The sequence below is a fragment of the Cuculus canorus genome, chromosome 6, assembly GCF_017976375.1.
Source record: "Cuculus canorus isolate bCucCan1 chromosome 6, bCucCan1.pri, whole genome shotgun sequence".
NCBI classification, from domain to species: Eukaryota; Metazoa; Chordata; class Aves; order Cuculiformes; family Cuculidae; genus Cuculus; species Cuculus canorus.
Window position 1 is genome coordinate 25,419,870 of NC_071406.1, and position 12,026 is coordinate 25,431,895.

At 34.5% G+C, this 12,026-nt stretch overlaps 1 protein-coding gene across 1 annotated transcript in view; it reads right to left on the reverse strand.

Annotated features, from left to right (window-relative positions):
* The window catches only part of TTN (titin), a 240,400-nt gene that overhangs the window by 139,924 nt on the left and 88,450 nt on the right, over positions 1 to 12,026 (reverse strand). The window contains 21 exon segments of the mRNA XM_054069478.1: positions 207 to 281; positions 446 to 520; positions 1,322 to 1,399; positions 2,522 to 2,620; positions 2,930 to 3,013; positions 3,216 to 3,296; positions 3,512 to 3,589; positions 4,252 to 4,329; positions 4,924 to 5,001; positions 5,349 to 5,426; positions 5,992 to 6,075; positions 6,691 to 6,759; positions 7,396 to 7,473; positions 8,023 to 8,109; positions 8,774 to 9,028; positions 9,311 to 9,388; positions 9,479 to 9,535; positions 10,424 to 10,471; positions 11,158 to 11,184; positions 11,303 to 11,380; positions 11,486 to 11,695. Coding sequence (XP_053925453.1) covers positions 207 to 281; positions 446 to 520; positions 1,322 to 1,399; positions 2,522 to 2,620; positions 2,930 to 3,013; positions 3,216 to 3,296; positions 3,512 to 3,589; positions 4,252 to 4,329; positions 4,924 to 5,001; positions 5,349 to 5,426; positions 5,992 to 6,075; positions 6,691 to 6,759; positions 7,396 to 7,473; positions 8,023 to 8,109; positions 8,774 to 9,028; positions 9,311 to 9,388; positions 9,479 to 9,535; positions 10,424 to 10,471; positions 11,158 to 11,184; positions 11,303 to 11,380; positions 11,486 to 11,695 — 1,875 coding nt within the window.

The following is a 12,026-nucleotide window of genomic DNA, read 5'->3' on the forward strand; positions in this document are numbered from 1 at the left end:
GTCGTAATATTTGTAATTGTCTACTACATCACAATGTGTTTTACTGAGTTAACATAAACAATACTTTTCATACTAACAGACTGAATAAGAAACAACTTTTCATCACCGGAAACAGACACTACCCACATCAACAGGAACAAGCAAGACAATAAGACAAACATAATCCCCTGGAAGATATATCACGTAGATGAGGAACTGGTTTATACCTTTAACTCCTGGAGCTTCCTTAGGGGCAGCTGGAACTTTTGGTTCAGGGGCAATTCTCCTATGCTTCTCAGGCACTTTAAAAGATTACAATACATAGTTTTATGAAGATGAGTAGTATCACTGTAGCATGCACACATTTCCATAATACAAATAAGTACAAATGGAACGAACATGTAGTGGCAATGTAAAGTTCAGAATGATGAAAATACCAATGTTTTGTAATGAGAAGGATGTATACCTTTAGTGGGTGGGGCTTCCTCTCTCTTAGGAACAGTTACCCTCTCCTCTATGTAGTAAGACTCTTCTTCAGTCACTTCAAAAGAGTAAAATAAAAAATATACTTAAGTATTTGGCATTTATTAGTGACTTTATCGCCTTGGTAAGCAACAAAATATTTGTAAGACAAGAATAAGCAGTGTGTTTATTTTATAGATTACAAAATCTACATTCAAGCCGCCCTACTCCCTCTGAAGCCAATGGAAAAACTCCAAGCAACTTAAACGGAACTGAGATTGAGCTCTCATGTTGTATTTCTATGGAATTTGAAAATGGTCAGCTTTCAAAGTATTAGACCAGCACTTTCCATTCCTCTCTCCATTAATTCACTAATTCTCAAATTCCAAGAAAATCCCTTGATTAAAGTCAGTCCGTGAAAATACTTTCTACAGTGCCTCTTGTAATGGAAATTGAGTCAACCAGTGTCACTGTCCTTCACAGCAGTGTTACCACCAATAAACTTACAGGTGGAAATTATTTATTTATTTCATGATGATAGAGTCTGAGGAACCAGGAGTGCACCATGATATCTTGATGGACCTTTACTTCAGCCATTTAACTTTGTGGAAGAGGAACTTTCAATAGAGAATTCTTGTAGGGAAAAAATAAAAGAAGGGCTGATAATTCTCAGTATCTAAGAGATATCTCATTATTTTCACTATATCAAAACAGGCTTTGCTGCAATTTTCAAAAGTAAGCAATAGAGATTGTAGACATTCTTAGCATCAAAATGTATAAGATATGAAATATATATATAATAGTAAATTTTTATTTATGAAAGAGTAGATATTAATCCACACAATTAATTTTGCCTAATATTTCTGAATTGTGGATGTACCTTCAGAAATCTCTTCTCTGTGAATGGAAATGGACACTTCCTCTGCTTCTTCTTCAGCCCATTCTTCAACTGTTGGTTCTTTAAAGAGAATTATTAAGTTTAGTATTTTTGGTGGAGGGAAGAGGGAATTAATGGATGAAGAAGGTGAAGACCAACTTTACAAGTCTTATATGACAGACATTCATACAGTACAGAAGGTGCTGCTCACACAGATATGTATGATTTGCTCTAAAAGGTGTGTTTTGTCTATGCCCTCTGCACGCTATTGTTTGGTGTTTTATCTCACAAATATCCTTCACTGATCAACTGTCTGTCTGTCAGAAGGTCTTGGCTCCCCAAAATTCCCCAACACAACAGCTGAGGTGGGGGGAAATGAATCAAAGAGTCAGTGGTTGTTCCTTGATCCAGCTCCATGGAAGTAAGAAGGACAGGAATAAGATAAGAAGAGTTGGTCAAGAACTGAAAGGAAAGTCTGACAGTGCACATCTACAAATGTGACTGTATCAGGGAAAACATCAACTTTGTTCTGCAGTAAAATGTTAATTTGCAGGAGACAAACGGAAAATAACAGTGCGTGTGTCCACATGAATATACATTTGCATGTTCATATTTTAGATAGAAAACTTCCATACCTGCTTTTAAAAACTCAGTTATGTTTTTTATTACAATATATAGTCTTGACTGGCTAGTTATTAATGGGATATAAAAATGGTCAAAATGTTGGTTTCAGCTTTCTTGAAGTAGATATTTTGTGGAATTACGCTAATTTAAAACAACTGATCTCAACCTTCCGTCATTATGAGACTGTGAACTAAAAGACCTGGTGAGAATCTAGCACAGTGGAGAGAAATGGTATTGTTATCCGCAGGGCTACAGAGAGCTTTGTAGAGAGTATGACAAATGGATGGTTACACTCCTAATTAGTGGAATCTAATATCAATGCTATGCATTAATACTTCTTACTACCAGTTCATGAGATCCTGATCTGAAGCTCATTGTATTCAGTGGCAGAGTTTCTATTCATGTCAATGTGTTAGGACTCTGGTATTCAAGACTGAAATGGTAAATGGCACTCAAGAAGCTGTAGAATGTTCAATACAAAATAACTAACACAAAATTTTTGTGTATGTTTATCTTGGTCTTAGAACAAATGACTTATAGACAAATCACATTTCTCACTATTGTCTGTTTATAGTGTACCTTCGGGTACTGGGATTTCCTCTGGAATGGCAATAGACATTCTTTCTTCTGTAATAAGTACTCTTTCTTCAAAAGTGGCTTTCTTCTGCACTTCGGGAACTTTGAAAGACAGTAATATTTACTGTATGCTTTTCTAATTCCATTCTGAATGCAATGTTGCAAAGTGTTAAATTTAAGTTCACAAAGAATTGCTTAAGTGTCCTGAGCACACAACAAATAACAGGGATTTAATACTTAGAAACAATATTTAGTAAGTATTGTGCAACACATGACATGCTGTAATGATCCATCGTCACTAAATCAGAACAGCAGAATTCACAGGGGAAGCACAAATCAACGACTGATAATAATACAGAACATATACACAGAAGCTGAGAAAATGTACTCTCATTCTGCTGGAAAGCATACCTTTCGCAGGAGGAGCCTCAACTTTTTTAGGAACAGCAGGAGCTACTTTTTCTTTAGGGACAGGTTTCTTAGGAACTGCAGGCACTGAAGAAAAAAGTATTTAGTTTTAGGTTTTACGACACATAAAGTGCAAAACTGGCAAAAGTATCACACAACAGAAATGTATAATTTCAGAAGGTTATTCATGGACATATTTTGCTTACAAAACACAACAGTTGAGCAAGCTGAGACAAATGCAATGTCCTGAAGACTACAAAAAACAATATTGCAGCGAACAAAATTGTACCTTTTACAGGTGGAACTTCTTCAGCTTTAGCAAAATGTGGTATTTTCTCTTCTGGAGCTGGTTTCTTAGGTACTTCTGGCACTTCAGAAACATGAATTATATAATTAAGTAACTAAAATGACAGGTGTTTTAAGACTGCATCAATAGCAGTTATCCAGAAAGCTGACAGAAAACATACATAGCTAAGGTAACTGAAGTACAATTAAAACCCGATTCACTTAACAATCTAAACTGAAATTGGATATAAATAAGATGCTTAAGATAAAAAGAAAAGAATTTTATTTCTTTAGGTGTACCTTTAGGTGGTGGAGCTTCCTCTCTTTTTGGAACAGCAATTTTTTTCTCAGGAGGAGATCTCTTAGGCACCTCTGGCACTTAAAAATGATAAAATGTAGGATAACTAAATTCCATATTTCAAAGATATGTTCGAATATTATAGAAATTCATTAATCCATTTATAAGAATATCAAGATGCACCAGATAACACATTCATACATTAACATAGAAAGGTATGAGACAAGAACAACATACATTTGAAAAAAAAAAAAAAATAAAATCAGTCTCTGGAAGCCTATAAAGTGCTTTAATACTGATTTCTTAATTGAAGAAAGAGCTACTCAAGTACACTTGGCCTTAAAAACTATTATAAATGCACAGAGAATTACACATAAAAAATAAATTTCTAACATAAACATGTTCACACATAGGCTAGCAAAAAAAAGAAAAGACAAAGATATTCAATAGGTACATATACACTCCATCACTAAGTATGCCTTTGGCAGGTGAAGATTCTTCTTTGGGAAGAGGATAAAACTTTTCACACAGCATAGTTTTTTTTAGGTACCTCAGGAACTTTAAAGGTATTGAAATTTAAGTAATCTTTCTAAGGCTTTGGAGTTTGTGTTAGATGAGAATAGACATACAACATAACACACAAAGACTATATCACATGTTTATGTTGATAAGTGAATAGCAGTTAGAAAAATGGCACAGCAGTACAGGACTGGTTAAAAAACACATTCAAAAGATGCTGTACCTTTTGCTGGTGGAGACACCTCCTTTTTAGCAACAGCAACTTTCTTTTCTGGGAGAGGTTTCTTAGGGACTTCAGGCACTTTGGAAAACATTGTCAAGGTGAGAGAGCTTTAGTTTATGGATCATTTATCAAGATTTCAGTAATCCAAGATTGCTTTATAGAACATAGTGTTTGGACAAGAAGCTGAGCACTGAACACAATATAATGTATGACCTTTTGGACAGACAGTGGACCACATGGGAAAGACATTATGACAGTATAAAATTCCAGTGTTAACATTTCTGCACTATGAACTTTCATGACACTCCATTGAAGTAAAAATGCCCCAACCTTGTCTGCAAAAGCCACATATCCGAAGGGCAAAAAACAAGCACAAGATTGATAGGAAAGAAAAGGCCCTGAGCTGAGACAGGTGCAAGATATAAGCTAAGTTAAAGCACAAATGAAAAAGTGAAAGTATGGAGATAACGTAAAATCAAATGATTCATGTGGAGATAATGCAAAATCAAAGCAGCCACATAGAGAATAAATTCGTAAATATATTCAAGAAAACATGAAAAATAATTTAAGGAAAGACAATTTGTTTGTTCTTTGTTTTGTTTGTTGGGGGGGGGTGGTTGTTTTTTTTTTTTCTTTTCTTTTTTTTTTGTTTCCTTAGGGAATTAGAAATACCTTTAGCTGGAGCCTCTTTCTTAGGAACAGGAACAGGCTTTCTTTCTTCTGGAACATGCCTCTCTGGTATGTCAGGCGCTTTAAAGAGATAAGTGATGAACACTTATAAGATTGTAAAGATAGCTGGTGAATCACAATAGGCTACTTTTAACATGCGGGATAAGCAAGCACTGTAAGTTAAAAAGTATGCTGTTTTATCAAGTAGAGACAATATGACAATATGCTTATCTCAAGAAAAAGCTATTCAAGGAATTATTTAAAGGAGTTGTGAAGAGTAATTAGATTTAGAAATGCAATAACTTTTGAAGTAGAGCCGTAGAAAGATTTCAGTCCTGACGTGCTATCTTTTGGTAAACATAAGTACAAGCAGATAATGTGAAAGTTCAGAAAAATGGAACAAATGATGATATAAAGGTTTTATTCACCTCCAGCATGAGGAATCTCCAGTTCTGTAGAAATGACTTCTTCTTCCTCTTCCTCCTCCTCTTCAACTTCCTCATGTGCTACAATAGGAATTTTTAAGATACAAACTTTGATGACAGGGAACATCAACTTCTGCAGTAAATCTGAAAAGCTCTTAAGAAGATATTACGTGTATCTAGTACACAAAGATCACTGCAACACATATACTAATATGTAAAAAAAAGAATCCAGAAAACCAAGAGCATGTACAAATTTTGCAATAAATTTTGTTTAACTACAAATTCAAACTGTTTAAAAAATATTAAATATTGATTAGCCTCTCATTCTTAATCATTCTACCTTCAATTGGGTAAAGAGCTTCAAAGAATCTTTCTTCAACTGTTTTCTCATGCTCTGTTGGCTCTTCAAAGAAAAGCATTTAAACAATGTTAAGATAAAATAGTTGAGATGTTGACATCTATCAGTCTAAAGAAAACTGAGGCTACATAACACAATGAACAAAAAGAAGCAATGCATATTGAAAGACAAATGTAAGATGTGTCTAAATATGTAATTTGCCATACATAAAAAGAAATTAAAAGCAAATCTAGTAGGATTGAAATATTGTTTTGATTTGGGTGCACAGATTTTTGGCTTAGTACATACCTGTGACATATGAATACTCTTCTTCTCTGTGGACAGAAACCGACATCTTTTCTTCTGAAACACTCCATGTTTCTACTGTCGGTACTTTAAAGATAGGATTTTGTTTTAGTATTTTATATTCTAGATCCACATTAGTGATTGTCAGCATGTGAGTTTTTATCAAATCTGTATCTGTATTGCACATGTAAATCTTAGACATATTTAGACAGTATTCATATTCTAAAATACTGAACACAGAACAAGCATACAAGTATAATATTTAGTATCTGTTAAAGACTAAAGACATGGACAACTTTAAGCCCAAAACTGAAAATAAATGCATGCTCAATCTTTTAGAAATAGTCTAATAGAAGAATTCTGAAGGTGGTTCTTCAAAGGAATTTTAGGGCACTGAGCCATTATTATGAAAGCATAGAAGCATAGGTCAGCAGGCATAACAGATGAAGAAAAAAATAAATCATACTGCAATATCCTGCAGGTTGTTTAAACAAGAATAAAAAGGTTAGCCACAGACTTGTTAAAAATAGTCTTTAAGAAAGATAAAAACATGGTACATATGCTTTTTAAACATTGGGAGTAGTCACAGCATGATTAGTACAATAGATCCAGGTACACAGGCCTACATTTTCACAAGGAGCACAAGAACACACAGGGTGCTGGAAGAAATGTAAACTGCAATTGAAAGATGCTGATCTGTACCTTCCTTTTTCATAACTTTTTCCTCAATGATCATTGGTGTGGGTTTTGGTGGTATAACTTTCTTGGTAACTGTTGGCATTAAAATTTTGTTACTCAGTCATGTTGAGAAGAACAAAAAAAAAAGGCAAACATAATCTAACTCAGTGACTAAGTGAGACACCTTGGAACCATACAGAGCAACAGAAGGCATAAACTTGATTCATTTTGTTGTTGCCTTCTAAAGGAGCTGGGTAACTCAGGGCGTTTGTAACACAGGTTATGTCCTGACATTTATTCAAATGCAGCTAATAGACTCCTACCGCAGAATGGGAAAAGGTTAGCAAAAGAATAAGGATGCATCTCTATTTTATAGTTGAACAATTAACCAAGACATCCTAGTAGACAGCTCAAGCTGGAAATCCGAGGAAGACGGGGATTTCACGTTTTCAGCTTAGAGTGAAACATACAGTTTCACCAAATGCATTTTTACGCTCACTTCTTTTCTTAAAGCATTGGTGGTTAGCATCTGCATTTAGTATTTTCCTCTAAAAAGGTTTTCAACTTCATTTTATATAGTTCAGCAGAAACTTTTATTAGATGTTTCAAAGACTGAAAAATTGATCATACTAATGTTAAATAAATATAAATGTATATGCAGATCAGCTAAGTATTAATAGCCACTACTTCCATGTAGAGATGACATTAAGGTAATTAAGCAGTAGTTACCCTCAGCCCGTTTGACTTTTTCTTCTGCAACCCTCTGAGTGGTTATCTCCACTTTTTCATCGACAGGTTTCTTGACAACTGTAAGTGATTCAGATATATTTATTGTAAAAATAATCTTGCAAACTATTTTCTGGACACAAACCAGGTAGAACTGGTTATTTTCTTGTTTAGTTATAACTTTTACGCATCCTGTGCATTGTTCACTGGTGTATTGTTCACTGGCAGTGAACAGTGGTGGTAAAGGTCCTTGTGAAATTGGTGATGAGGCCCACCCTTCCTGAAAGACATGCAGTGATCTACACAGGAGACACTTCTCAGAAGTGCAGCATTTGCTGGCTGAAAAGCACCACGCATGCCCATAGCTAATATATTGAAAGAAGTAAAGATAATTGAAGCTCAGTTTGATTTTGCCAAATTACCCCTATTACCACTACTGCCTCTCTCCTCAGAAATATGAGGTGCAGGAAGAGGAAGGGCTGCCATCAGCCTTGCTCATGGCACTGTCCAACAAAAAGAGAATTCTCTCCTTTTTAAGGAAATGTGAATAACCATCACAGCTGAGCTTGAAGAGGATGCATCAGAAATCTTAATCTGCCTGTCACTGCTATCTTTGCAAGAAAGTCATACCTTTATGAACCATTACTTCTTTCTTTTCCCTCTTTTCAGCTGTAATTGCTGGTGGTTTTCGCTCAGGCTTCTTAGGAACTTCAACCACTTTAAAAATAAGAACATTGCTTAACGATGAAAAATGTATTGTCTAAAAGTTCAATATGCACAAAGTTATTAGTTATCCCATTAGAAGTTTATGAAGTTGAAAAATAGACACAGAGTTTTGGAGATCCAATTGTCACAGCAATATTTTCTGCTTATTTCCAAGTTTGATGATTTCTCATCAGAGCCAAATTCTTTTCATAGAAGCATACATGTTACTACTAACCAAAACGGTTAAAACATGCAAGGAGTCGCAAAATACAGCGAGTAATATCAAATAATTAATGTTTGAAATATTTAACCTAAATCAAGTTTATCTAGAATACATGGAAAACATAGAAGAAATATCCAAAACTAAAATGACAAATATCCTTACAATACGACAAATATCCTTACAAACTACTAAATCATATTAAGTTTTAAAGAAGTCTCAATCTGCAAAGTCCTTTCGCAATCAAATTATTAACTATACATTTCTATCTGCATCTATACCTCACCACACTAGACTCCTTGCCTTAGCATCAAGTGCCAGTTAAAACTTGGTAGTATATTAAGGTTTGAGTTATTGTAACAAAAAAAAAAAAATACTGCCTGGCTCAAAATTTTGGGGCCTTAATAATAAATATGTCAAAAGAGAAGAAATAAAATGGTATGATAATTAAAATACCTTCTTCGTGAATTACTTGTTTTTCTTCATAAGTCACCTCTCTTTTCTCATAAGCTTCTTCCCATTCCTCTTCCCCTTCATCATAGCCTTCTTCTTTGACATAGTACTCGTGGTCTTCTCCATAATCTTCTTCCCACTCTTCATAAATTTCTTTGGGCTTTTCATATATTTCCTTCTTTTCTTCACGAATCTCTTCTCTCCTTGCCATGGATGTTACTTTGATCTCTTTGGGCTTCTCTGGCAGCACCTCCGGAACTTAAAAAAAAGATTATCCATATAACAGCCTGGAATTTGCAGTATGTATTGGATGTTCACAGTTAATGAAATGATTTCACCCTCACAGATGGTTCAAAGAGTGACTATTTTTGTAAGCAGTCCTAATCATCTTGGATTTAAAATGTGTATGTTGTTAACATAAAGACAAAAATCAGAAAGGCTTGATTGATTCAAGATAATTAAAAACAAATTGACTTGTTTCCAAGAAGCAATTTTACTATTTCAAAAAGAGGTTTTTTTTTTAAAAGAAGAAAAAGTTACCTTTAGGTGGTGGGACTTCTTCAGGACCTTTTTTGGCCACCTTTTTGGAGACTTTCTTTACTGGAACCTTTTTTTCTGCTTAAAGACAATATATTTAAAAAATCAAATTAAAAAACCCCAACCCAACAGTCCAAATGTAACATGTATACACTGTCCAAATATCCTTACCTGGCTTTTTCTCCTCTGGTGGTGGAACAAGAGGCAGAAGAATAGGAATAGGGGCAGCTTGCAGAAAAAAATGAAATATTTAGAATTCAATGTATGATTTATTTTTTGTAAATTAAGAAAAATCCTAGTCTATCTGCAAAATAGATAAGATTATCTTATTGCTGCTGTAGAATAAAAGCAAACATGGTACTCATTCTGGAAACTTGCTGTAGCTGGAAGAATATATTTTGAGTGGGAATTCCCAGTCTACCTTTACTTGAACCCCGATCCTTCTTAGCTTTGTTTTCTTTCCTGTCACCACTCTCCTGTCCTTTCTGACAATAATTCCTCTTAATATAAAATCTTCTCTCCTCCGGCTGTCACTGTAAGCATCTATGAAATTGTCCTGGAAATGAAACCTAGAAGATTGAACTTCAAAGGTTCATAGTAAACTATTGAAAGTAACAGAAATTTATGCAATGTTTGTAGTCTGTAATCTGATACCAGGGCCTAGGGAGAGTTTATTTGCAATAAACATCCATTGTATGGCCTTAAAAGAATATTTGAATTTTATTTTCTTTATTTTTTCACCCCAAAGAGTGATATTTCAGACAGCTTGTTTAAAAGATATTTCTGTGGCAAAAAGACGAAAAAGTTGAAAATAAAGAATGATCAGAAGAAGAAAATAGAAATAAAGGAAGAGACTGACAGGAAACAACATCTAACGGACAAACTCTTTTTAATAGAAAAGACTTCATTTCTACCACTGCCTGCATATAGTTTTCACCTTTCATACAGCAAAACACACTTATCCAAGCCAATCTTGCTCATGTTGTAATTGTATAAAGACACTTAACTAGATTTTATCACTGATTTCTCTAAGATTTTTCTCTGAGGTTCCCACTGACCTGCTGCTTCAGTGAAGTTATAAAACATCACCATGGAACAAGTATGGTTTTACCCTACCTTCAACTGCTTTTTGAGGTGGAACTGCAACCTTGGCATCAGGAACATCTAGAAAATGAAAATGTTTAATTGACCATTGGAAACAGAATAGATTTGAATGTGCTGTCCCCAAGAAGAGTAGTACACAGTGCTTTAAGCTCTCTGTTCTATCACAGAAGGATTGTAGCTTCCTCCTTAAGAAGAAGCTAGCTAGACCAGTACATAATTAACTGCATTAATCTTTCAGTTTGGTCAGACTCTACACTGTTCCATTTTATTTCTAAATAATTCTTGCATCATTTTAGAGAAGGCCATTAAGAATATTTGGAAAAGATCACTGTATATCATAGGGAAATGATTGCTATCCATTTTGCTTCCTTGGTTGTTTTTTTCCAGTTTTGCAGACAACATTGGATCTATTCATTGGTACCTCTTCATTGTTCTGTTCCTCAGTCATTCAAACAAATATAAACTTTTATGTTTTCGAGAATGTGGGTTCCCATACTGCACAAAATAGGATCACAGGCACATTAATATCACTGATTTTGGAGATATCACAGTATTCATTGACACTGCTTATGAGAATAAATTGTTCCTCGTAGATATGAATGAGGAATATTTTTTTCAGGGTATAAGGTTGACTTACTATAATCAGGAAAAAAGAATTCAAAAAGAAAAGATAAAGCAGAGCAAAGCACTAAATCTATGACAGAGTACAGACATGATCTTGTGCCGGTCTTGCTTGTGATCTTTACCTGGTGGCTTCAACTCCAGTTTGATTTCTGCAAAAGAATATTAGATTTCTTTTAAGACTCTCTCTTTTTTTTTCCAGACTACTGTTTCAAACTCACAAAATTGCAGATGGCTATGATCACAAATTTGTTTAACAAATTTGCTAACCTTTTGTTACCAGATAGAGCTCTGCAGTGCTTCTTGCTTCTCCTCTTGGTTCAAGACGAGCTATTACAGAATAAACACCTGCAATAGCCAAAAACGTTGACATTTATATGCTTTTATCTTTAGAATGGACCACATAATCAGATAGAAGAGCAGCATTAGCATGAGTATTTCATGCATTTTTACCTTCGTCTTCTGCAGTAACATTGTGAATAGTCATATAATGACAGCGCCCTTCACTTCTGAAGCTGTACTTGGGGCTCTCTGTCAGTTCAATGGGGCCTTTATACCATGTCACGACTGCATCATCAAAAGACACCTCACACTCAAAGGTTGCAGACTGATGTTCACTCACTACAATGTTCTGTATGCTCTTTGTGAACTGAATTGGTTCTGCTGTTTTTAGAAACAAAAAATGTATCAGTTGTTATGCAGCATCAGACCATTTAGCTTATCTAATTCCTTCTCAGTGTTTTCCTAATAATATCTATATTATAATAAGAGACAACAACAGATCTTGAAATAGTAAGAAACAGAGATTTCATCTTCTCTGAAGATTTCTATATAAGAATGAAGATTAGAAGTCATAAGAATACAACTATAACAAGATTGCTGTGCAGATAAATTATACAAGAAAAGTCATTAAGAAAATTCAAGAATAATTAAGAAAAAGAGGAAATTCAAGGAAAATATGAGAATATTTATGAGAAAAACTAAATAACAGCAA